This window comes from Gordionus sp. m RMFG-2023, chromosome 3, assembly GCF_954871325.1.
Source record: "Gordionus sp. m RMFG-2023 chromosome 3, tfGorSpeb1-WG-v2, whole genome shotgun sequence".
Taxonomy (NCBI): domain Eukaryota; kingdom Metazoa; phylum Nematomorpha; class Gordioida; order Chordodea; family Parachordodidae; genus Gordionus; species Gordionus sp. m RMFG-2023.
In genome coordinates, this window is record NC_088777.1 from 16,400,272 (window position 1) to 16,424,837 (window position 24,566).

General features: G+C 26.6%; 1 protein-coding gene across 2 annotated transcripts; it reads left to right on the forward strand.

Moving 5' to 3' along the window:
* The first annotated feature begins 930 nt into the window (after positions 1 to 930).
* Positions 931 to 19,955, forward strand: LOC135925866 (transmembrane protein 245-like). 2 transcript variants are annotated; one of them, XM_065461405.1, is made up of 15 exons: positions 931 to 1,148; positions 1,215 to 1,324; positions 1,370 to 1,565; positions 11,623 to 11,780; positions 12,915 to 13,019; positions 13,408 to 13,478; positions 14,561 to 14,651; positions 15,171 to 15,269; positions 15,578 to 15,745; positions 16,087 to 16,209; positions 16,559 to 16,672; positions 16,943 to 17,223; positions 17,936 to 18,036; positions 19,345 to 19,519; positions 19,676 to 19,955. In XM_065461405.1, the coding sequence occupies exons 1-15, from the start codon at positions 1,079 to 1,081 to the stop codon at positions 19,818 to 19,820; spliced, it is 2,007 nt and encodes a 668-aa protein (XP_065317477.1). In that variant the 5' UTR covers positions 931 to 1,078; the 3' UTR covers positions 19,821 to 19,955. The 2 variants fall into 2 exon arrangements, with proteins under 2 accessions (XP_065317477.1, XP_065317478.1); XM_065461406.1 differs by lacking the exons at positions 931 to 1,148; positions 1,215 to 1,324; positions 1,370 to 1,565 and adding an exon at positions 5,625 to 5,710 and having other exon boundaries at positions 19,676 to 19,953.
* The last annotated feature ends 4,611 nt before the right edge of the window (positions 19,956 to 24,566 follow it).

Below are 24,566 nucleotides of genomic sequence, written 5' to 3' on the forward strand. Positions count from 1 at the left end.
CTAGGGAGGAATGATGCTACAGCTTTTAAAAATCGATTTAGCGAAAGACAGGAATATTCCAAAACTAATGGTAGTATCAGGAAGTGCAAATTGTTAAGCTATTGAGTTATGTGTTAATTTTTAAATATGTTATTATCAGACTGGGTATGGTTTAGTATATGAAACTAATTATACACATTCATCGCTAAATTACCATATGTTAAATTTCACATTGATCAAGATAATTTAATTATGAAAACCGATAATGAAGAAAAGGAATCATTGCGGTTCAAACGAAGCTATTCTACGGAAAATGATCCAGGATTTAGCTCTTCTCCTGGGCCTAACATTAATGCCACCAATATTACTACGAGCACCACAAAGACATTTGGAAACGTATTCAGACTTATACCAGAAGAGGACGATAATCATATTCGAAATGCTTTTTATAATGTTTTAGCCTTTTTGTGTTTAATAATTATTTTGGGTATATTAGTGGCAGTTTATTTTGTCTTACAAAAGTTTTTAAGACCAATTGCTTGGGCATTGTTATTTGGAGCCTTTTTACATCCTTTTAAAAGAAAATTAACCAAAAATCTCTATGATTGGGTTGATTCTATAACAATTCCTCAATCAAGAAAAGATAAAAATAACCGAACTTTTTTATTTTCACTTTTTTATTCTCCTATCAAATATTTAGCAACCACTACTGAAAGAATAGGAGATAATATTCTATGCAAATGGAAATTCATATTAAAAATTTTAACTGCTGTCACATGCTTATATTTGGCTCATCATTTGAAAATAATAACAGCCTTCATGTATTTGTTTACATATTTTTCCAATTTATTTATAAATTCTTTTGATTTTTGGATATCAATCTTTTCTGGAAAATGGGTATTGAATAATTTTATTAAACACTAATGGGAATTTCTTTTAGGTTTGTGCACTTCTGATTGCATATTTTGTATCCATCATATTTTTTGATTATGACAAAAATCTTTTGAGATATTCTTCATATGTTGTTTGGTTATTGATATTATGCAATGTTGCTTATTATATACCTAACTATCATAGTCAATCTTTTGTATTTTTATTAATGAGTGGTTTATACTTAGGAGGCTTATTTTATGATATAAATCTCCATAAAACACTTTATAAAGAATCAGGTTATATTTTTATTAAAATATATTTATTATATATAAATGATAATTTATCTCATATATCTACAAAAGATTCCAAAAATTCAGTAGAAATATATAACATACCACAACTAAATGTAAATACCTATCAAAACATAAATAGCGATAATATGTTAACTGACAAAAAAAATCAGAATATTAATGTAATCAATTTATATTGTTTATTTTCAGAGATATTTTTTTCATAGGTAAATAATATGATTGAAAATGAGCATAAAATTTTGAATGAAATAAAAAATATCACTGATAAATCTGAACAACAAGCATGGGATAGCAATAGATATATAATGTTTTTGCTTTGGTGTTGTTTATTCATCGAATTTTACAAATGGGTTCTACTCATTCTGCCCTTGTCAATATTGATTGCCATTATTCGTAGAATAGGTTAGCTTATTTTTTTAAATAATTTTGATCATTTAATTTAATGATTTATTTTTATTAGTAGTCTTCAATTTACTCTATTATTTTTAAAAAAGAATTACCTCAAAATAATCTATCTTAATTTTGTAATAATTATGGATCATGAATAAATAGAAAATTGTATCTTCTAATCTAGCCAATTTTATGGTAAAGGAAAATTTTTTGGAACTCTCTTCTGACAGCTTAACTTCTTTCCTATATCTCTAAGGAAGGAAGGAACAAATTCGAAAATTTTGAGTTGACATGAAATGAAATGTATATTCCTATTATTACTTTCTCTCACTTAAAGGAATTTGTTGTGGGCATTGAATTTGACGAAATTTCAATGCACATGAAAAATGATACAATTTTCCCACAGGCTAAATGTAAAACAATTAGATTCTTTTGTTGTCAGTGGCATTTAAACCAGGGATTATTAACGTTGCATATAATGTTAATTAAAATTTCAATGTCTTACAAAAATTCGTTTTTTTTCGGAAATGAAAAATAAGGCTATGTCAAAGTCGGCTTAAAAAATGAAATATCTGCATAGATTAAGCTAAAAAAAAAAGCAAAAAAACCTACATATTTGATTGAACAATAAAAATCTATAGCTTATACTGTCGCATTTTTGTAGCTTAGCTTAGTCAACTTATTTATTTTACATATATATATATATATATATAATTTGCGGTATAAATTCATGTTGTTTTGTATTATTACATTTAAGTATGTAATATCGGCTATTGTTGGGTAGGCCTATTTAAAAACGAATACGAATCGTATAGTCAATTATTCGTATTTAACTCGATTAAATTATTCGAATAATTCATTTTTTTTAAATATAAAATAATTTATAGGATAGATAACATATTGACAGATTACAATTTATAGCATATCTAATTTTAAACAGAATAAATTATTATTATGATAATTTGATGACAAGCTTATAAACGAATTTAAAATGCCTATTAACTTAATTTATATGCCAAGCTACTGTTAAGGCAAAGAGGTTTTTTTGTTACTTCTTTATAATACACCAACTAAGAACAACCTTTCATCGGCAGTTGATGCATGCCTTAATCACATCAACTATCAAATTTATATGGCGTTATCAATAGAAATTACTAATGATTAAAAAATATTAATAATTCTTCCGATGAATTCGAATTATCGATGAAATTATCTAATATCTAATTATTTGAATGATTGGTTTGTATTCAAATTATACGTTCCCAGTGTTTTTGCAGATTTGATGGAAAACATTTCCATATTTTTTTAATTTTTATGCAAATAAAATTATTTAACTTGTAAAAAATAGTTAAGAATATAAATATGTTAATTTAACAATTTTAGCAAGTTAAAAAAATTTTAAATTAAAATTTAAAAATCTTATCATCATAATGAATAAATAGTATTGGTAGATAATAAAGATTAGAGATTTACATGGCCCGAAATTTTAGCCAACTTGTGCAAATTTATCAGGTCGGATAATTCATGCAAAATTTAAAAAATATTAAACCTTTAAGTAATTCAAATTTCTGATTTTTTCTTCATAAAAAAATATTTACGAGGCCAGCATGACTAAAAACACTCGCCCACTTTCGTAAGATATTTTTCGGACGGATCAATATTTCTTACCGGGCCAAAAACATCTTTTAAAATCTTCAGTTTTCCAATATAAATTTTTCAAGTAATTATTAAGTGATTTAATATCTATAAACTTATATCAGAAATTATATTAATATTTGGCATAGATCGGTCATTAAATATGAAAATGCATGTGAAAAATATTCGCCCAATAAAAAAGGTTTTAAAACTAATGTAGATAAAAGTTATTTTAAGCAAAGGTAAATTTTGAAGATTTTGGGCCCTTGTGTCACGCCAAATGTATTTTATATTTTACTAGCTAATAACCCGTCAAGAATGAGGGGTTGAGGTGTAATTAGTTAGTTTGTGTATATTGTACTAAATATGCTTTATATTAAAATTTAGGAGAAAAAGAGGTAAAATTGTTGCAATGCAACCCATGAGCATTAAGGGTATTAGAAATATCAAAATTTAAATTTGTGATAGGAATTATACTGGGTAAAATTAAAAATAGAGATGCTTCAAAATTTTTGAATTTTAAATATAGGCTAGACATTTGCCTCGAAATTTTGTTTTGCAGACATAGCTAGGCCTGATCAAAAAACCACATCCCATGCAACTTTCCCAAAATTTTGCCATTTATTTCTATTGTATTAATAATAATGTCTTAAATTTAATTTTATATATAGAATAAAATTTAAATTTGTGATAGAAATCATATTGAATAAAATTTAAAATAGAGATGCTTGGAAATTTTTTAATTTTAAATATGGGGTAGACATTGGCCTGAAATTTTTTTTGCAGACATAGCCAGGCCTGTTCAAAAAACCAAGTCCCATGCAACTTTCATAAAATTTTGCTATTTATTTCTATTGTAATTTATTAACAATGTCTTAAATTTAATTTTATATTACATTTATTTCTATTGTTGTAATTTAATAACAATATCTTAAATTTAATTTTATATTTAGAATAAAATTTAAATTTGTGATTGAAATCATAGTGGTTAAAATTTAAAATAGATATGCTTGAAATTTTTTTAATTTTAAATATGGACCAGTCATTGGCCTGAAATTTTTTTTCTCAAACCTGGCCAACCCGGAATTTTTTTTAATTTTTTCCCACGGAGATAGGTAAATCTCTGAAAACCATATTGTTGGGAAAACTTTCTCGAGCCCGCCAAAGATCATAATAATTTTGTTAGTTGAAAACTGAAATAAAATATATAAAAGTCATAATTCATTTAAAAATAAAATCAGAATATGAAAGTTGCATGGGCTTGGTTTTTTAATCAGGCCTGGCGATTTCTACAAAAAAAATTTTCAGGCCAATGTCTAGCCCATATTTAAAATTAAAAAATTTTCAAGCATTTCTATTTTATATTTTATCCAATATGATTTCCATCACAAATTTAAATTTTGATATTTCTAATACATGCTCACGGTATACATTGTAACAATTTTACCTCTCTTTCTCTTTCTCTTTCTCTTAAATTTTAATATTTATATAAAATTAGTGCATACACACAAACTAAATAATTACCCTTCAACCCCGTCAGCTAGTATGGTAGTAATAAACGGCAGAATTTTAAAAATATCAGCTATTAATTAATATATATATAATTAATATTTTAAATTTAATTATATTCAAGTTGGTGCATTCTTAAAACATACGACTTTGAAACGGGAGGTTTGTGGTTCGACTCTCGTAGAGAGCAAAAAAATAACATTACACTATATAGTCTCCTTAAATTTTAAATACATTAGGAAGATATGAAAACGATCATGTTTTGATTATGGAGATTATATATATTAGATTATGTAAATTACAAGACTTGTATTAACGGATATCGCTTTCAAATTTTTTTAAAATATTTAATTTAATATATCTGTAAATGATTCATAGTTTGTAAAAAAATCTAAGATTTTGTAAATCACAAAATTGAAGATTAAATCATTTTTTAAAAAATTTTTTATTTCATCAATCATGAAAAATTTATTGTGCATAAAATTATCAAAAATTGTTTAAGCAAGAAAAAGATCTCAAAAATATCTTCTTAAAAAATCTTTGAAGAATTTATTTTTGGAGAGCATTTCAAACTCTGTAAATGATCACAGCAAAACTTAATCTAGTGTTGTAAAACGGCTCGATTTTTAAAAATGGCTAACCCAATATTTTAGTCAAAAAAAATATTACGCAAGCCTCAAGATTTCGTTAATAAATACCTTTCTATATTCTATGAGCAAAATCAGGCTTGCATAATAATAGTTTTACCTAAAATATTGGGTTAGCGGTTTTTTTAAATCGAGCCGTTTAACAACTAAAAGTATTTTTTTCTGATCATTCCTATCTAAATTGCATGTTGCAAAAATATTAAATTACATTATTAATAAATGTATAAACAGAACATAGATCCCGGAAAATTTGTACGTTTATTAGAGTGCGCTTCTCAAAATTTCTCAACTTTTATTATCGACACAAAAACGAACCGATTTGGAAAATTTTGCATTACTTGTTGCTTGCCGCTTATTATATACAAAGTGGGAATAAAAAATTAATCAATAAATTTTTTTTATCTTAAGGTTGCATCCAAAACTTGTTAAATTTTTTTTTTAAAGTTTCAAAAATTTAAAGAAGCCTATTGATAAAGTTTTAAAAATTTCACAAATTATGTATACGGCGATATCTTTATTTTTCTTTAAAAAAAGGCTTATTTCGTCGTTTTTCGATAAATTTTGAAATTTGATGTTTTGGACGAGGACTTATAAAAGGATTAACCACCTACCCTTTTTTTAAAATATATTTATCTTTTGCTATAAACGAGAAATAAAAAAAATTTGTAAATTTTTTTTTATTTTGCATGCTTTTCAGGACTTTTTCGGCTTACCTTAGATACACATTGCCTAAGAGTGGCATAAAAAAATGACAAAAGCGGCTGCAGATTGACAAATATAGTTAAATTAAACTGTATATGAAATGGACGGTAGAATGAAGTAAGTTGTATAAACCTCGATTTAATCGATTTTTAAGAAGTGTTTAAATCAGAACTATAGTCCAAGATTATCTGACCCTCGAGATTTCTTCAAAACATGGCAGATGAATTTGGCTCTTAGTGAAATATATAGGCTTCGGTAATATCTGTTTAGCCATTTAATCGAGGTTTGAAAAAACTCTCGTAGAACGACATGACTAAAATATGCTCGAAGTCTGATCTAAAGAATAAAGATACATCGTTTATTGTGTTTTTCAACAATTATATTCTTTCTTTTAAGCGACATATTTAAGGAATAGCCACGACGCTGATAGTATTAGTAATTATATTTTCATTTTCAAAGGATAGGCTAATTTATTTCTTTATTTTACAACATTGGCTGAATGAAAGGTATTCTGTTACCGTTGCTTTATTTTTTTTAAATTTTGTTTTTTTAAAACTTTTTTGATTTATATTTTAGCCAGATGTTAGACACCCTCAATTTATTTTGGCCCTAACAATTTGGTCATTCAAAATTATGTGGGTACGGCTACAAAAAATAGTTTTCACATTAGAAGTTAATGAATGTTAGATCTATCATGTGATTTCAACTATGTTTGATGGTGAAACTTAAATTTAATAATTATGATTTTAATCTGTTAATAAAAATCGATTTAATTCACCCCATATTTTTTTAATTTTATTGCCCCGAGGTTTGTTTTCAAGCCGAATAATTTTGAGATATAATGCTATTTTTTAAAAAATAGTTTACTTTTTTAATTTTAAATATTTTGATTGAATTACTTTTTTTTTAAAAAAAATGTTCAAAATTTTATTTTAAAAAAAATTGATATTTGAATAAAAAAAATTACTAATAAACAAAATCAAGAAAAAATTATTTTTTAAGGTCTGGTTCGACTTATTATTAAACACCCGAAAAAATGAAAAAAATAACAAAACCAAAAAATAAACGAAAATAAACAACTTATAAACGAGAAAAAACATGCGATAAATAACAATGCCACCAAATACTTAAAACAAAACAAAATAGAGTGTCCTAGTTCAAAAGCTGTTTAGCCGAGGCTAGACAGCATGAAGTATCAAAAATAAGTCGAACCAGGAAACACCCTAAAACTTATTTTTATGACACAACACTTGTTTATAACATAACTTGCAAAGATTTACTAATTTTTTTTCGGGTAATAATATATAGCGTTGATTGTCATAGAGCAATTTACTTAACAACGACAAAGTTTTATTAAATACAATAAGACCCACTTTTATTTAAATTTTGTCAACGTAATCATTCGGTCGCTTCCGGTATTCTAAATATCATAACCCGTAACACGAAATCACCTAGTGCTGATTTTAGAAAAAAACCTGGTCCATGCTGGATTCGAATATATACAGTACTATCATATAAACCAGTATATATCGTAAACCAGAATATGTAGTATAATTAGGATATTTCAATGCTTTATCTATATCCAAAGAAACTAATGTAATACAGTATTATTAGATTTCTCAGATATGGTGTAATTCAAAATATGAAAATAAAGGAATAAATGACTTCCCAAACAATGGATAAAAATTTGCCCCTTATTATTTACACCGTTCTTTCAATTTTACCTTATCCTCTTGCTTATAAAAACGATAATAATGATTTAGTTAACCATCTTATTGAATAAAAAGTTAATTATAAAAATAACATACCATTTTTTGAGGCCCAATCCTTGTTTGTAAAATTTTGTCATTCTAAATTTATTATATTAATAGCTTCTTAGGTAAAAAAAATGAGAAGCTAATTAAAGTCTAAATAAATGACATCACGTGATCAACTGATAAAGTTGGGAAACAATTATGAAAATAATTTTTATAAAAAAACCCTTAAGAAAAATAACCTCTTGATCCTTAAGCAAAATCGAACATGCATTTATTTTATTATTATATTAAATTAAACATCTGTTTTCCATTGTAACATATAAATAAAATCATTGTTAAATTGGAAATATTGAATTGACTAGAAATAATTTTATTATATGATCAATAGAATATTTATAAAAAGAAATGAATTTAAAAATCATGATTTTTAAAATTTATAAACCAAAAAAATTGATTTATTTAATCAAATTGCTATTATTTTTATAATCATATTTTTTAATAAAATAAAAATATCGAGGAGGATAACTTCTGAGGCAAAGTTATTAATCAAACATGCATTCATTTTATTATATTAATCATCTGTTTCTCTTTGGAATTTTTAAATAAACCATTGTTAAATTGGCAATATAGAATATGATTAAAAGTATTTTATAATAGTGTTATTATCAGAGGCCTGGCAGAAGATCACAGGGTCCATCCTCGTAAAATGGCATGGGGCTCCCAAGATATATAATTTTTTTAAATTATCGTTGCATAGATTCAGACACATATGACACATCTCTTAAGCTACAATTTATATAAAATAACTATTAGACGAAAATACTTGCAAAGAATACATTATTGCATAAATGTATGAAAACTGATTTTTTTTTTAAAATCAAAATGAGTATCAATAATTTAGGCATTTAAGAAAAATATTAGGTGTCGGAAGCAAAAAAAAATATTTGTTTAAATTTTATCTAAAAATTCCAAATATTTAAAAAAAAATTATTTTATAAGTTATTTTGTGATTTTCATGCATAAAATTGATAAAAAAATTAAAATTTATTTAAAACTCTTATACAATGTAAAACGTGAATCTTAAAATATTCATTCTTGGTTATTCGGTCTTACGTCTAGACTGACATAGCTCTTCGGAAATTTTTACTTTTGGCTTCTCTTCTTTAAAATAATAATATAGAAGACCCATATTTTAGCTTTCTTCAGATTCCTAAATGGTTTCCTATTCTTTTAAGCATTTAAAAAAAATATTTCTAGATTTTAGTCAAATGGATTGCAAATATTTTGAATAGGAGAATTGCTATCTTCCAATAATTTGCTACAGGGTGCGATTCGGTTTATTCCGATTTTTAATATACAATTATATAAAGGTTTTGTTCCATTCTGGTTTTTTTTGAATAAATTAATATCTATTCATTATGGTTTTAAAGTTATAACGGTTCTTTCCGGTTCGTTACGGTTTTTATAAATTTGATTATTTAAAAAAATTTCACAATATTAATTAAGTTAAAAATAAATTGTTATCATATAATTTAATATCTAAAATGTAAAACATAAGTGCCATTGTTTAGGTAAAAATTTATATTTATTCTTTATTAATTGAATTGAGATTCATTTTGTTATGTTATAAACATATATATTTAATAATAAAGTAACAAAATTATATCATCCAATCTATTAATAGATGGTTTAAATCTTTTTATATAATTATATTTAAATTAATTATCATGTAAAAAACTATAATATTCAATCCGCTTGACATATTATTATTTGAAAAAATAAAAATTAATTTTTGTTTAATATATTTGTAAAAATTATATTAAAATTATTACTTAAAAATAAACTTTATTCTATTTATTATCTTTAATATTGATTGAAACAAATTATAGTTTAAATTGCTAAATTTAAAATATGGGTTTTTTTTAAATAAATTACAAATTGTAAAATTTTAATGCTTATCTATATTTAAAGACAAAGCCCTAAACCAAAACAAATTGATATTTATTAAAATCATTTTGGTCTACTTTGCTGTTGATATTTTTTTTAATAATTCATTATCAAATTTAGCAGTTAGGGAAATATATGATAAGAGAATAATTTTGTTAATCGATCCTTTCAAAAAGATCGAATCACTATCTTTTTTTTAAAAAACGGGATTTAAATCCAGGATCGAACTTTTTTAAAAAAGGATCACGATCCTTTTCTTATTTTATAAATTTTTGACGAAAATATATGATCGATGCAAAATTAATTAATATATAAATAATTTAATATAGTTTAAATTTATTGTAATGAAATACTATAATTAAGAATAATATTTATATATTTATTTATAATCAAAATTAGCCATTAAATAATAAAAAATCCCCTTCTTTCATTAAGAGCATACTTAGATTTACTAAACTACGCTCTTGTGGAGCGATTCACAGCAAAGGTGTTATATTTAAAAGTTATTTTTTAAATATATTTTGTACTAAAAATATTAATCGAAAAGCGCATTTTGCAAAAAATTTCTCGCACAGAAAGTATTAGTTTTATCTATGCAATTATTAGAATAAGAATCTGCATGTGATTGATCCTTTAGAATTTCTAAATGGGCATTACCTATTTTTCCAACCGATTTTGCTGCAGATTGATATTACGCCAATTAAGTTTAATTTTGGGTGACTTATTGCTGCTAATAAGCTACTGTCTTCACACAATGAAGGAAATCTACGTTATGAAAAATGATAATTCTTAATTATTTTTATACGGAGCTGAGGATAAGGTTAAAGGTTCTCATTTATATCTGTCACTTCAATAACTTCTTCTTCTTCTCCGTTTTATGGCAATTTCCAGGTTTACCCTGGTAGGCCAGTTTTCCTACTGATTTTTCTTTTCCATTTTTGACGGTCCTGAGTTGTGTTGTTAAACGGCTAACTCAATATTGTAGCCAGAATAATATTACCTAAGTCTCGAGATTTCGATGATATATGTCTAGACCTTTGTTCCTTCTATGAGCAAAATCTTCAGGCTTGCATAATAATTTTCTGGATGAAATATTGAGTTAGCCTTTTTAAAAATCGGCTCAAAACGAGCCGTTTAACAACACTAGTCCTGAGCATCAATATTTGTAGGATTCATGCTTCTCATATCCGCCGCTATCAAATTTATCCACATCATCTTCGGCCTTCCTCGTCTTGATCCTCCTACTTCCATCAAGGTGCATCTCTTTACCCAGTCATCTTTTGTCATACGTTCCACATGCCCAAATCATCTTAGTCTATTTCGTCGCATTACCACTCCAATCATTTTCTTGCTCGCAATTCCTTGCTAGATTCTCTCTCTCTCAGAGATACCCCACAATCATCCTCATCTCTTTTCTTTCTAATTTTGCTTCGTGAGTCGCTTTCATTGCCCATGTTTCGCCGCCATAAACCAAACAACTCCTCACACAGCTTACGTAAACTTTCCCCTTTAACTTCAGAGAGACTTTTTTATTTTTAAGAATAGACGACATCTCTTTAAACTTCTTCCAAGCTTGTATGGCCCTTGCAACAACGGCAGAATCTACACCACCATCTGCGTTTAGCATATCACCCAAATAGCAAATATCCACTTTTCCTAGGATGATAAAATTTAGCAATTAATTAAAATTATTTTCAAATTATAATAAAATGAAATGCATGACAAAATGTTTTTTATATTTGAAGATAAAAACTAATGTAAAAATCTAAAATAAAAACAAAAAGAAAAATTGATTTAAATCTGGATTTTTATTCAAGAAATTATGATTTGATCATGCTGTCTATATTACATTGAATACCTTTTTTTTTGTAGGATATCATTTTGGAGTTTGGACCATCATATACGACCGAACCTACAATAGCTTGAGCCGGTGTCAGAATCTCAAGGATAATCTTAAAGATTTTCGCTTGGCCCTTATAAATACGCCTATCAAAGGCGTTTACGAATTATTCCTCACTCTAGATCGAATGGTATATTTCAAATCTTTGTTTTCTTTTATCATTTATTTTTATTACATCGTATAAGGGATTATTTGCTATTTATTTCTCTATTATTTATACAAAATTACCAGCATAGGCAGAGCCTAGAGAGCGGGAGATCACCTTTCAAAGTTTATAATTTTAAGTATATAAAAATTGACTCTTCCTCTTCATAAAAAACTATCAAATAATTATATACATCAATTTTTAAAAATACATTTTTAAAATAATTACTATAGCTTAAATTACCCCCCCCCCCTTCAAATAAATTCCCCTCTATAAAAATCCTGGCTACGCCTTTGGTCATTATTAAAAAAAATTATATTATTAATTTTCAATATAAAAATTGTAAGTAATATTATTTTTCCATTGTATAATATTTATTCCTCCAGAAAAAAAATGCAAATAACTGAGTTTTTTTAAAACACAAGGCTTCCTTTCTGGGAACAATAATCTTTATAGGTTCCCATGAATATCTATCCGACTAAGACATTTATTTCATTATAACACTTCAAGGCTTAATTTTTTTTATTTTAATTTGATATATTTCCATATATACATTTTATCTCATGCTTCGTGGAAACCTGCTCTGGAGTGCAGACAAAAATTTTGGGCTAAACTCGGATTTAAAATATAATATTATGTTTTTTTCTCTTCCTAAATTGATAATAGAATTTCTTCGAAGGCAAAGAAATTTGCAACTATTTTTTATTTAACTTTATAATTATGCTTTAAATTTACATTTTTAAAAAAATAAAAATTCGGACTTAGCTTGGGCCAATAAATAAACGTTTTGGGCCAGGTTCTGGTTTGAAATTAATAAAAATCTCGAGCCGGGTGGGCTCAGGTTTGAAAATTTATATTTTTGAAAAAACTTAAAGCAGGGTTTAGACGGATTATTTTAATTAAAATTTTATACATGAAAGGGGGAAATGAGGAAGAAATTGGGGAAAGTAAGATTGCCCTGCATTCACAGTATTTCGCCACGAATTTGCGCTAGCTGTGAATGTAGGATTAGTTAGGTGAGTTCATCTGAGCATTAAAGATTCGAGGAATAACATTGTTTTTTAATAAGTATAATATCAAATTTCCTTTTTATACTTAAATCAAATGAATGAATGCTAGATAATCTCTTCAATCCGAAATTCGATAGATACCGCTACTACAGTGCTGCTTATGTTTTTTACCTTCATTACCTTACTTTCCTTGGGGATATTTTTGTCCTTTCAAGTATATATATGTTTCCTCTTTATTTGTAACGACTAAATCTCTTAAAACACTGAGAATAGACAGTCCTTAAACAATCAGAAAAAATACTGAATATTGAATTTTTTAAGGTTCAAAAATTAAACTTAATTACTGTGAAATAATAATTGCTCAGAATAATATATGAAACACTCGTATCTAATCTGCTAATCATCAGGGGCTTCTCTAGGTTTTTACGAAAGGGGGTGCATAAAGGTGCTAATTTATTTTAAATTAAAGTGTCTATAAGTTTATTCATTTTATTTATACATTTAATTTTCATGGTGGGTAAGGGTACAATATATATTTTATGTCTTTATTTAGATGCTTATTTATAGGGCGCATGAGAAATATTACAATTTTTATTGAATAGATATATCAAGAAAGCGCGCACCTAGTTAATGTAGTTCATTCGGCAGTTAATTCTACCATCGTTGAAAATCAGTAAATTTTATTAAATTTACCTAATATATTTTTCCTACGCAAAGAATGGAGAGAAAGAAAGTAAGTAATAAATACTTGATTTAAAACTTGTAAAAATCATTGCAATATTACCTTAAAAATGTCTAAAATTTTTATATCTCGAAGGACAATATTTTGTTTGTCTTACAGTTACAGATGTAGTTAAGTAATTGATCTATTTTTAGCTAGCTAATAAAAGCGGCTGAACCTAGTTTTTAGCCGAAAACTATCACCTCAACTTCGGGTTTTTTTTTGAAAAATATAGCTCAACTTTGAGAAAAGGCAGAAATAAATGAACGCATGTCTCCATACTTAACGGATTTTCTTAGGCACGCGCTTGTAAATTATGCTGAATTGGTGGATTTTTGCTCATTACTCAACTATACTTACTAGTGATAATTATAAATCAAAATTATGTTGTCCCTTATCATTTAATTTGTTGGAGATAATAATCGTATTTAGTGATAGTTACTTGAAAAACTGGCGTATTATACCGAAATCCGTCCCTAATACCTTATTTTAAATGTTTCTCCAACAAAAAATTAAGATCGTTTGCTTTGATATGAGCCAACATGCTTGTTAAATTGATTTCAGAAAGAGGCTTTTTAAACTCAAACTTAATTTTTTATTTAACGTATATATGGTCAAAGATAAGAAAGAAGGATGTTAGAAAATGCGAAAATAAAATGATATCGCTCTACATATAGCTATATATTTTCTAGATTTTTGTATATCCTTTATGGCAATAATGAGCTATTTTTGCAAAATATGAATGCAGACTAAGATTGATTACATAATATGGGTAAAAAATGTTAGTAGACGATTGGGAGATAATTTAAATTTTAAGCCGTGAAAAATCAGTTAATATTAAGGTTAATTTGAGAACAAACCCTATTTGAGCACGGCAAAATAGAATAAAATTTAATTTTTTGTGGGCCTGAATGACAAAAGCTAAAGAAGCCTTAATTGTAAAATGATTTAAGACTTTTTTTAGATAGAATGAATGATTTTAAAAAAATTAACAAATTTTTATCGTGTATTTTAAATTTTTCATGATTATGTAGATGGTTCCAACCGTCAGAACAAATGGAAAAATCGGTGGATTCTGTTTTAGAAAGCGGTTACAATGCTGGAAGAGAGTGGATAGCCAATCAGGTTTTTGTTATTTTTTTATAAAGGGAATTATTCAAATTAAGAAAAGCACGATACAAAGTGAGAATGAACTATTTTGGAATTGTCATACGCACTCTATAAAGCAATTTTTTTATTTAGAACACACGGAGTTTTTCTTTATACCCTTGCATTATAAATTATAATATATTCTGCAATATTTATTTCCATAGCATTGTAACGTTTTATGTTTACATTAACAGTGAACAATGAAGGGAATGTTTTCTGTAGCTGTTAATATCCATTTTTTTTTAAAGTTACAAAATGTATGAATGATATCTAAAACTAAATATTGCTCAAGAAACCAAATAGTCACCAAATCTGAAAAATTTATTGAAAAAAAGCATGTATTCAGGGCTTTTAATAGTTCATATTATAATCTTTTTAGATCCATTTATGTTAAAAATTTCAATTCTTTACAAGGATTTTCTTTTAAATGCTTTCAACTATATCAAATTGAATATTTTTTTTCGCACAATTTAAAATCAATAATCAACTTACAAGTTTACGACGTTAAATCAACAGAATAGCAACAAGGATCTCTCCAAACTTGAGAGTCAGATTTTAATCTTATGGGACCATGTATATGATAATATGATTAAGGTATTCCTTATATAAGAATAACTCATATGTATATATATTTACTTAGAAAATTATTTATTTCGGTAGTTATTATCATAGGAATGTCACAATCAAACGCAGGTTCTGGGGTGAATTTTTTTTATAAAATAAAGAATTTATTAAGAGATTTTCTTATCTCTCCAATTTATTTGAAAACTTTATGAATGGGCCAAATTTTTTTGAAATACACTATATATGATATTCATTTAAAATTTGATGCGGCATAATAAAATTTTATGATTAAAATTTATTCTTGATCCCTTCCTTTAAAATTCATATATTTTACTTAGAAAGGGACGATGTTCAAATTATCTGGTGGCAATAAATCGAGTATCATGAACAAAAACTTGCTGGTTCACAATTGGCAAAACATTGTTGAAAGTGTAACTCAGCTAGGTTCTGCTCACAAAGACGGCATAATGAAGTTTGTGAAGGAAAACATCGACACCCTTAATTCTGTGAGTATTTGTCACTAAGGGTTGGCAAGGCTACTTAGGTCCACACTATAAAAAAAAATCGCATTTATTTTATTATAAGCTTAGAATCAGGTAACTTATACTAGATTTTAGGGGAAAGAACAAACCCAATTTTATTTAAAAGAACGGAATTAAATTTAAACAGATTTTAAATTCCAGAACATTCCAAGGATTTATTAATACTTAACTTAGGCCTCAAACAATGATCAAGCGTCCATAGAAGCAAGAGTACCTTGTAATTTTTCTTAAATTTTTTATCATCATATAATTATTTCCTGTTTATATATTACGTTAAACAAAATATTATTTAATATAAAATTTAGGTTTTAACTACCATATGGCTGATCATAAAAAGCAACATCAATCTCGTTTTTATGATATCTTCGAATACCTTAGCCTTTATATTCGGTGGCGGCACTGCTATCCTGAATTTCTTCTTGTCTTGGGTATTACATTTATTTTATTTACCCAATATCCAAAAGTTGATTGGCTTTTCGTAAATTAATGATGTTTTAAGATAGCAACTAAACTATTCAAATTTTTTTTCAGTGTTGGACTTAATATGTTTTTGTTTATTTTATAAAAAGGAGCGTTAAATATTAAATTTTCAAATGGGGAAGGAAAATAATGAAACTTAATAAAGGCATGGATGAAAGAGATGATGAGATTCAAAGAAAGAAGAGAACGAACGAAAGAAAAAAAGAGAGAAAGAAGGAAATAGAGAGAAAAAAGGAAATTTTATAAATATTCCAAAAAAAATTGAAATATAATTTTTTTTATTAAAAAATCAATAAGATCATATTTCTCTCGACTCTCGTTTACTTTTTGAGTTCTAGCGGAGAACAATATAAACCGGTTCAACTTTTCACTCAGTTTATGCCCGGAAACGAAGATAATACCGAGAAAACGGTTTGAATATTTATTTTATTATTTAATTAACTCCCTTCCAATTTTCAGAAATGGTGGTTATATCTGTTGTTGTTAATCGTTAATTAGGTTTATTAAAAAATTGTGATTTTATTTAGAATTTATACTTTTATAAAACTTTTTTTAACGCCGATTTCATGCATTTCAGAAAAAAAAAATAAGTGCACATATAGCATTCCAATTTTAAAGAGTTTTTTTCTTACGGTTTAACCTATTTTTAATTCCCTCAACTTTAATCCTCCTTTCTCACAGAAGCAGACAATTCAAATAGTAGATCCTAATCCTGACTCAAAGTCAGCCTCACCTTCCGAGGAGGGTCAAAAAGAGGTGAGCGTTATCAGCACTACCACAGTCACCACCATAAAATCGAAGGTTCCTCAAAAGGAGGCTCAAGATCACAGTCGTAAAGATCATGCGAAAGAGTCCCCGAATGAAAAGGATTTCGATAAGTCTGGAAGCAAAGAAACGAAGGGGAAAGAGGGCGGGTCTACAGGAGCCAATAAAATTGCGTTGGCTATTCAGGAAGCTATAAGGTTCCTTAGTTAGAAGAGAAATTTGTTATCACACTAAAAAAGATCGTAGCTTGATAATTACATGTTCTTGTCTCTATTTTTGTTTGAATTGAATTATGTTTGATCTCATTTACCTATTTGAATTTAACTCCTCTCCCACCTCCCTTCTTCTCTAATATTTATATATTTTTTATAAATTAGTTTCATCTGATTTTTAATCTTTTAAATTGAAAAAATTATAAAAATATAGAAATAAAATATCTCATGTCATTTTTTTTAAATGACCGAAAATTAAAGAGAGAACCATGTAATCTCACTATGATATTTTATGTTATATTATCGGACGAGAAAAGGCTTTTTTTAAATCGAATTTTAGGCTGAGGTTTTTTTGAAAAATTTGTAGCATATTTAAAAATTGTTATTAAAACCTGTTAATATTTCGACCTGGTTTTTCTAATAGTCATATTCTATTATAAACCATATTTAAAATTTTCATTCATTTCTTTTGTAATATATACATATTCTGCTCTTATATAATTTAAATGCCCTTTAATAAAAAAATAACCTGAAAAATTTTCCTCTATACAATTTTTTATTACAAAATTATGTAAGATGTGCATAATCATATCATTTTAAAAGACACAATTTTTATATAGGAAAAATGATAATAAAAAGCAAGTGAATAAAAAGAATTAATTTTTCAAATTTTTTCTTCTAACTTTTAAATATAAAGCGGTGTCTTCGCGGCTACCTTGAAAATGGCAACATTTTATGGGCTCTACACGTGGTTAATGCACAAAATTTTCGGTGTTGGCATGGTCTACATTCCTACTGGTACTTGTAATTTCCTTTATTTTAAATGATAATCTTGTAAAATAATATATTAAATTTTTTAACTATACCTTCTATTTCTAACGAAATTTTGGTTAAAATTGCCAGAAGTAGTTGTATAACTTTTTGGTCTAAATATATTCACCAGTCATTCTTTACCATGGTGTTTAGAGATTTTTTAAAATTTGTGCAGCTGTTTATCTTAAAGTTAAAAGTTTTAAAAAAAATTATTCAAAGAGGCCATATTACGTGTTTCTACTATGATTTCTCAAATTCGGTTTGTATAAAATTTAAATAGATCAGAACAAACATATCTAAAAAGTGGAAATAAATTTATTTTTTTGAATATAATTATCATAATGTTTCAATACATATATATGGGAGATGTAGGCTAGTCGACACCTTTTTAATTAAAATATTGATAGCATCAGAAATTACTAAATACCTCATAATTACCTTTATTATTATATTATATATATTTATATTGACCAATATAACAAATATAGTATAATACATAAGTTAAACTTTTTAAATAAAAATTAAGAGACGTCATATATAAAATGATTCGTGGTAATGTACAAATTCTTTGGTAGGATTTATTGTGTGATTCTATCTGACACGATTTAACAGCTGATAGATTTTAAAATTGTTTATGAGATCAATTTTTATTTATTAATATATTTTTAAAAAAAAAATTCTATTCATGATAATTATCTAAGAATTATTGAATTTATTAATGAAAATCCCAATAAAAGATTTTTTAAATCGCTCAGTTCTTAAATCATGTCGGATAGGATCCTACTATGAATCCAGCCTTAGATGGCAAATATATTGAATATTTAAATTAAAAATCGGCCTACCTTAAATTGACCCGTGGAAATTTTTGAAAAATTATTTGCTGCTTAGCACGTAAAACATTTTGGTGCAAGTTGTCCAACTTGACCCGTAAATTTTTTATGGAAGAATCTAAGCTTTAAAAAAAATTGTGAAATTTCGGCTCAGCCAGAAAATATCTTTGGGCTCGCCGACCTCTAATTTAAATATTATTTTAAAAAATATTTAAAAAAACGTAGCGAAACAGATGAGTTATTACGGTGTCAGGAAGACAACCTATATTTTTTTATTCAGATATAATGTTTGTCAAATTAGCCCTAAACAAGGTGCTAACAAACAGCTAATGGTTTAAATAATATATAATGTATATAAAAAATGAGATAAAATCTAGCAGTTATGACTAATGGATGGGCTATTCATTATCTCAAACTCTATTTAAATCTTCACGCTTTGTTCAAAAATCAATTATTTCTAAAGCTCTGGCTTCGATTTTTGCCGCCGTCCCTTTCGTAGGAACGTATGTGGCTTCGCTACCCGCCACTCTGGAATTATGGATCTTGACGGGAAGTTACGTTATACCTCTCATATTTTTCGCTTTGCATTTGTTGCCGAAATTTTTTGTGGATGCGACCATTTATAAAGAAATCAAAGGGTAAAAAAAAGTGTGAACCAAAAAAAACAAAGAAAGATATAAGTGAATAGAAAGATATATAAATTATGAAAGAATTAAAAACTAAAAAAAGATAAAGAGGAAAAACGTTCAAAAATATTTAAAATAATTTACAAATTTTTTGAAAAACAATTATAGTGGAGGTCATCCTTACTTTACTGGTCTGTCTATCGTGGGCGGTATCTATATGTTCGGACTCGAAGGGGCTTTGATAGGCCCCATGCTTTTGTGTTGTCTTTTTGCTGGGCTTAAAGTCTTTGGAGCATATATGCACGAAGAATAATAACTTATCAACATAAATCCATTTTTTCAGTTCTTGAAATAACTTTCATTTCAATTTTAAATTTTTTTTGAGCACATATTGTAATTTTTAGTTATTAAGTTAATTATTATACGAATTATGATTAGACTTCTCTATCTTAATATATATTTGTTAAAATTAGAATCTTTTTTTATATGTTTAATATTTATACTTTTTATTGTATATTTAGTTCAAATATTGATTATAATATATATCCTATTATAAAATTAAAGTTTAATTAATTATTTTAAAAAAAATATTGCATTAACGAACTCGGTAAATATAAAAAAACCTACGCTTTTACAACTAGTCCATTTTTTCTATTTTCGCATTTTTAATTCGATATTATTATATATTTTTTAATTGAAAAATAACACCCTCTCATAAAAATATTAAACCTTGTCCTGTTATTTCGCCAAATTTTTGGTTTAAAAGCCATAATATGGTTTTATATTTATTTTTACTAACCCACCATATATTTATATTTAAAAAAACAATTATGTGAAATAGATAGAAATAAAACAATTATATTTTAAAAAATTAACTCCTTTAGATTGCAATTACTGGTTTGCATGAAGTATAAATGATCGAAAAATCATAAATTGTCATAATATTTTTGTTTCATTCATTCACGTACAAAAAATCATGTTTTAGCTAATATAGTAAAATAGAAATAAATATAATAAAATTCGTTTCGTTTTGGAGATATTATAATTCTTTCTGATTCGGACAATTGAAAAATTAAATTAAAATGATAATCATTTTAAAATGACATGCTTAAAAAGGTGGAAAATTAATAAGAGTGAAATATTTATATTAAACGAGATATTTAAAAATTCAAACTTTTTCTTACAATTTTAAAGCATATTTATTTTTTTAATATGCCTAGCAATATAAATTACATATTGAACGAGCTAATTTTAAACACCAATTTTTCATGTTTTTGAAATAAATTGCTAAATCAAAATAATTTCCTTTTGATATATAGTACATTTGTTTATTTTCCCCAATATCACTGATATGTCACACCAATATCTTAGCCAAATATATATTTTTTTCTTAGTAATAGGCACTACTTCTTGTTAAAAGTATGAAATGATTTCAATGCATCAAATCTTATTGATTTCGATCTAGTAGTATCATTTGATTTCGATGTACTACGTCTTATTGGTTTCGATGTATTCCCTACTGATTTCGATGTACTACGTCTTGATGAATTCGTTGTACTTACTGTTTTCGATGTACTACGTCTTGATGAATTCGTTGTATTTACTGTTTTCGATGTACTACGTCTTGATGATTTTGATGCGCTACTCATCTTCGATGTAATACGTCTTATTTTTTTTATGTTTAAAAAAAGGCGTAATTTAAATCACGAGTTATCAATGATAGGGTGGGTGTTTTATGGTCCTTAAGGGTGGTTTTTATTACTTTATCTATTGGACGAATTTGTACCCTTTTCAGTTCGATTTATACTATCATTCATTTTGGGATATCAAAGAATAAAAGGGTTGGGCCAATTTCAAGGCAGCCCCACCATACTAGAATTTAAAAATAAAAAGTACACAGGTCGGTAGATAATGATTTGTACCATTTTCTGGTTGACTTGTACCATTAATGTTTATAAGATATTCGGGTTTAAACTTTGGCGCTAAAAATTAAAAATCTTCAAAATTGATATTTTTTTTAAAAAAAATTCTTAAACAAAAAACGATAGAGAACATTTTCTCATTCTTAATAGCGCCTTAAAATTATTTTGTTCTTCATTAGTTTTTCCGAAAATCAAGTTTTAACTAGCAAAAAGCGTGAATGCTCCCATTTTTCAGAGTTGTAAAATTTTACTGTTTTTTGGTAGTTAGCTAATAGCGCGCTCTTTTTTCTACTTTAAAATATATACTATACAAGATACTGAAATTTGTTTATAATTTATCATTCATTTTAATATTATAAGAATTTAATTTTGTAATTTATATTTCAAAATCGCTTTATAAATCTAATTTATCAAGTATAATAAAAAAAATAATAAGCCGCCAATAGATATAAACATGGATATTATAAAATGATATTCTGGAATTACCTTTCCCCAAATTTGAAAATATTTTGAACTTAATATAAACATTAATAGAGCAATTTCAGCCTAAGAAAAACATCTAAAGATATTATTAATAAGTTTTAATAAAATTATTATCTACTGATGAAAATTTAGAATGTATACACCTAAATTTCAGAGAGAATGCATTTGGTGTAGTAGAAGTGGCTACATCCAATAAATCAAATTTAATTCAAACTAAAATGATTTCCTACAATATCAGAACCATTTGTTGATCAAAAATTTGCTGATATAGGAAATATCAATTTTATTTTTCACATAGTTCAGCCAATTTCCTTGGTCCTTAATTCCTTATTTATCAATCTAATTACATTATCAATTGGTACCAAGATATCCTGCTTGCAGAAGTAAGAAATTTCGGATAATTCACAAGAAATTAATGCATAGGCATAGCCAGGATCTCGATATGGGAGGATGGGTTTTTCCCTACTATAAATCTTATTGGAGATCTTTAAGATCACTTGCAAGCGTTTGGCTTTACATTTTTTAAAATAAATGTTCGGGTTTCACTTTTTTTAAAAAAAATTTGAATTATAGTCATTTATTTAATTTTCAGAATCAGATGGTGTTGAACATGGATTATTATTTTATTATATGGTTATTATTTAGCGCAAATTTTTGTTTCTTCAATTTCTGGCGTGGTAATGAATGAATGAATGAATTATTTAATAGATTTTTTGTATATATAAAGGATAAATTTATTATAGTTTTTTAGTAAAATTGTAGTTAAATACTTTTAAAATATATTTATTAAATAAAAATTTTGTTTAATCTTGCCTTGACCCCTGCTAACCTTTACAGATGGTGATGCTGAAATAACAACTTCCATGTATACTATGCGAATCTATAAAATTAATAATATTCAAATAAATAAACTATACTATAGAACAAAAAAGTGGCGGGTTAAAAAATTCAAATAGGCTAAACGAAACGGTAAGGTGTGCTGCCTTTCCCTTATAGCTTTTTCCCCTAAGGAGCGCCAATGATTAGCAACAAGCGCCATCCTATACATTTATTTCAATACTGATTTTAATGGGGATATAGCTGAGGGATATTTTTAAGTATTAATTGTTTCTTTAACTTGTGCTAACACCTGATTATAAATAAAGGCCTTTGACTTGAATGCCTTATCTCTCACGGCATCTTTTAGTTTTTGAATTGTTTTAAGATAAGAATATTTCTTTTCATCATCTATATGATTATGATTTAGGAGAACATAAATTCTCTCATTAATATATCGATTAGTTATACAATTTCTGCGTCTACACCCATAACAATATAATTTTAGATTAATAATTAGTATAAATACCTGTAATACATTGATCCTTACACCCATTATGATGATAATAATATCAAAAGTAGTGATCTGCATCGGGCCTAATTTTTCAGGCCCGGCTCGAAATTATTTTTAAAAAAGTTTTGCCGACCCAGCCCGAACCCGAAATTTTTTAAAAAGTTTTGCCGCCCGGCCCGGCCCGAATCCGAAATTTATTTTTAAAATATTTACCGGCCCGGCCAGACCCGAATTTATTTAAATATAGAAATTAATTTTTATAATTACTTAAAATAAAAGACATATGTTATATAGCGTTTAGTTTGAATAAATTAAATCCAAAGTTTTTATTTTACATAAAAAATTCAATATAAAATTGATAAATTTAGATATATTTAATAAAATTTCCAAGGCCCGACCCGACCCAGTCCGAAATTCTTTTAAAAATATTAGACCCGAGCCAGGCCCGAAGCCCGTTCGGGCCGGGTCGAACTCAGGCCGGGTACTAGCCGGGCCTAACTTTGCAGATCTCTAATCAAAGGTAGTACGTACATTTCTTTATTTCTAGAAGTTAACATTACTTCAAAATCTAAAATATTCTCAATTAAAATATTAAACAAATGGTTAGTAATACCAATCTATATCAACTGCAAGCAGATTTTATTATCTATATTTAGTTAAGATAAGATTAGAAACATTTCATTATTTTCTGATTAGTTCTTAAGAGAGTGATGCTAATAATTCTTCTGTATTTTTATTTATTTGATCTAATATATTATATCTAAGATTTTAGACATAATGCAATTTACTGATGAAGTGATCTGGATTTGGAGTGGATAATGATTCTTCTGTTAGGAATAAAATTATAAACACAATAATACAACATACTGATAAATTTTTAATATTTAATGTTTTGTTTGAAATATGTTAAATTATCAACTACCAATGAAATTACACAATCGTGGAGCTTTGTGTCATTAAACCTCTCTTGTTTAAGAACCCGCCTTTGACAACAACTCACTGTACATCTATATAATATATAATCTGAACTAGATGATTTTTTATATAAACCCTCTTGCCGAAAAAGTTGTTCTAATTTGTTTTAATATGAGACCGACACTTGAAAATTTTCATATTAAATAATAATTATATTGTTTATAAATAAATATTTAAACATTTTACTAATTAAAAATAAAATAGATCATTATTTAGTGAAAATTATATTATTATTTTAAATATTAATATAATTGTTACTTATTACATTTGTTGGCGCTATGCGGAAAAGCTATAGGCGAAATGCCTATAGGCGAATTGTCGGTACATTAAAGGAAACAGCTAATTAAAA

What these genes read in the sequence shown, in the direction of transcription:
- LOC135925866 (XM_065461405.1), top strand. Translation starts at nt 1,079, where the DNA reads ATGAGTGGTTTATACTTAGGAGGCTTATTTTATGATATAAATCTCCAT. An exon ending in AACACTTTATAAAGAATCAG is followed by an intron (nt 1,149 to 1,214) that starts GTTATATTTTTA and finishes TATCTACAAAAG; the next exon opens with ATTCCAAAAATTCAGTAGAA. An exon ending in GAGAGTGGATAGCCAATCAG is followed by an intron (nt 14,652 to 15,170) that starts GTTTTTGTTATT and finishes TCAACTTACAAG; the next exon opens with TTTACGACGTTAAATCAACA.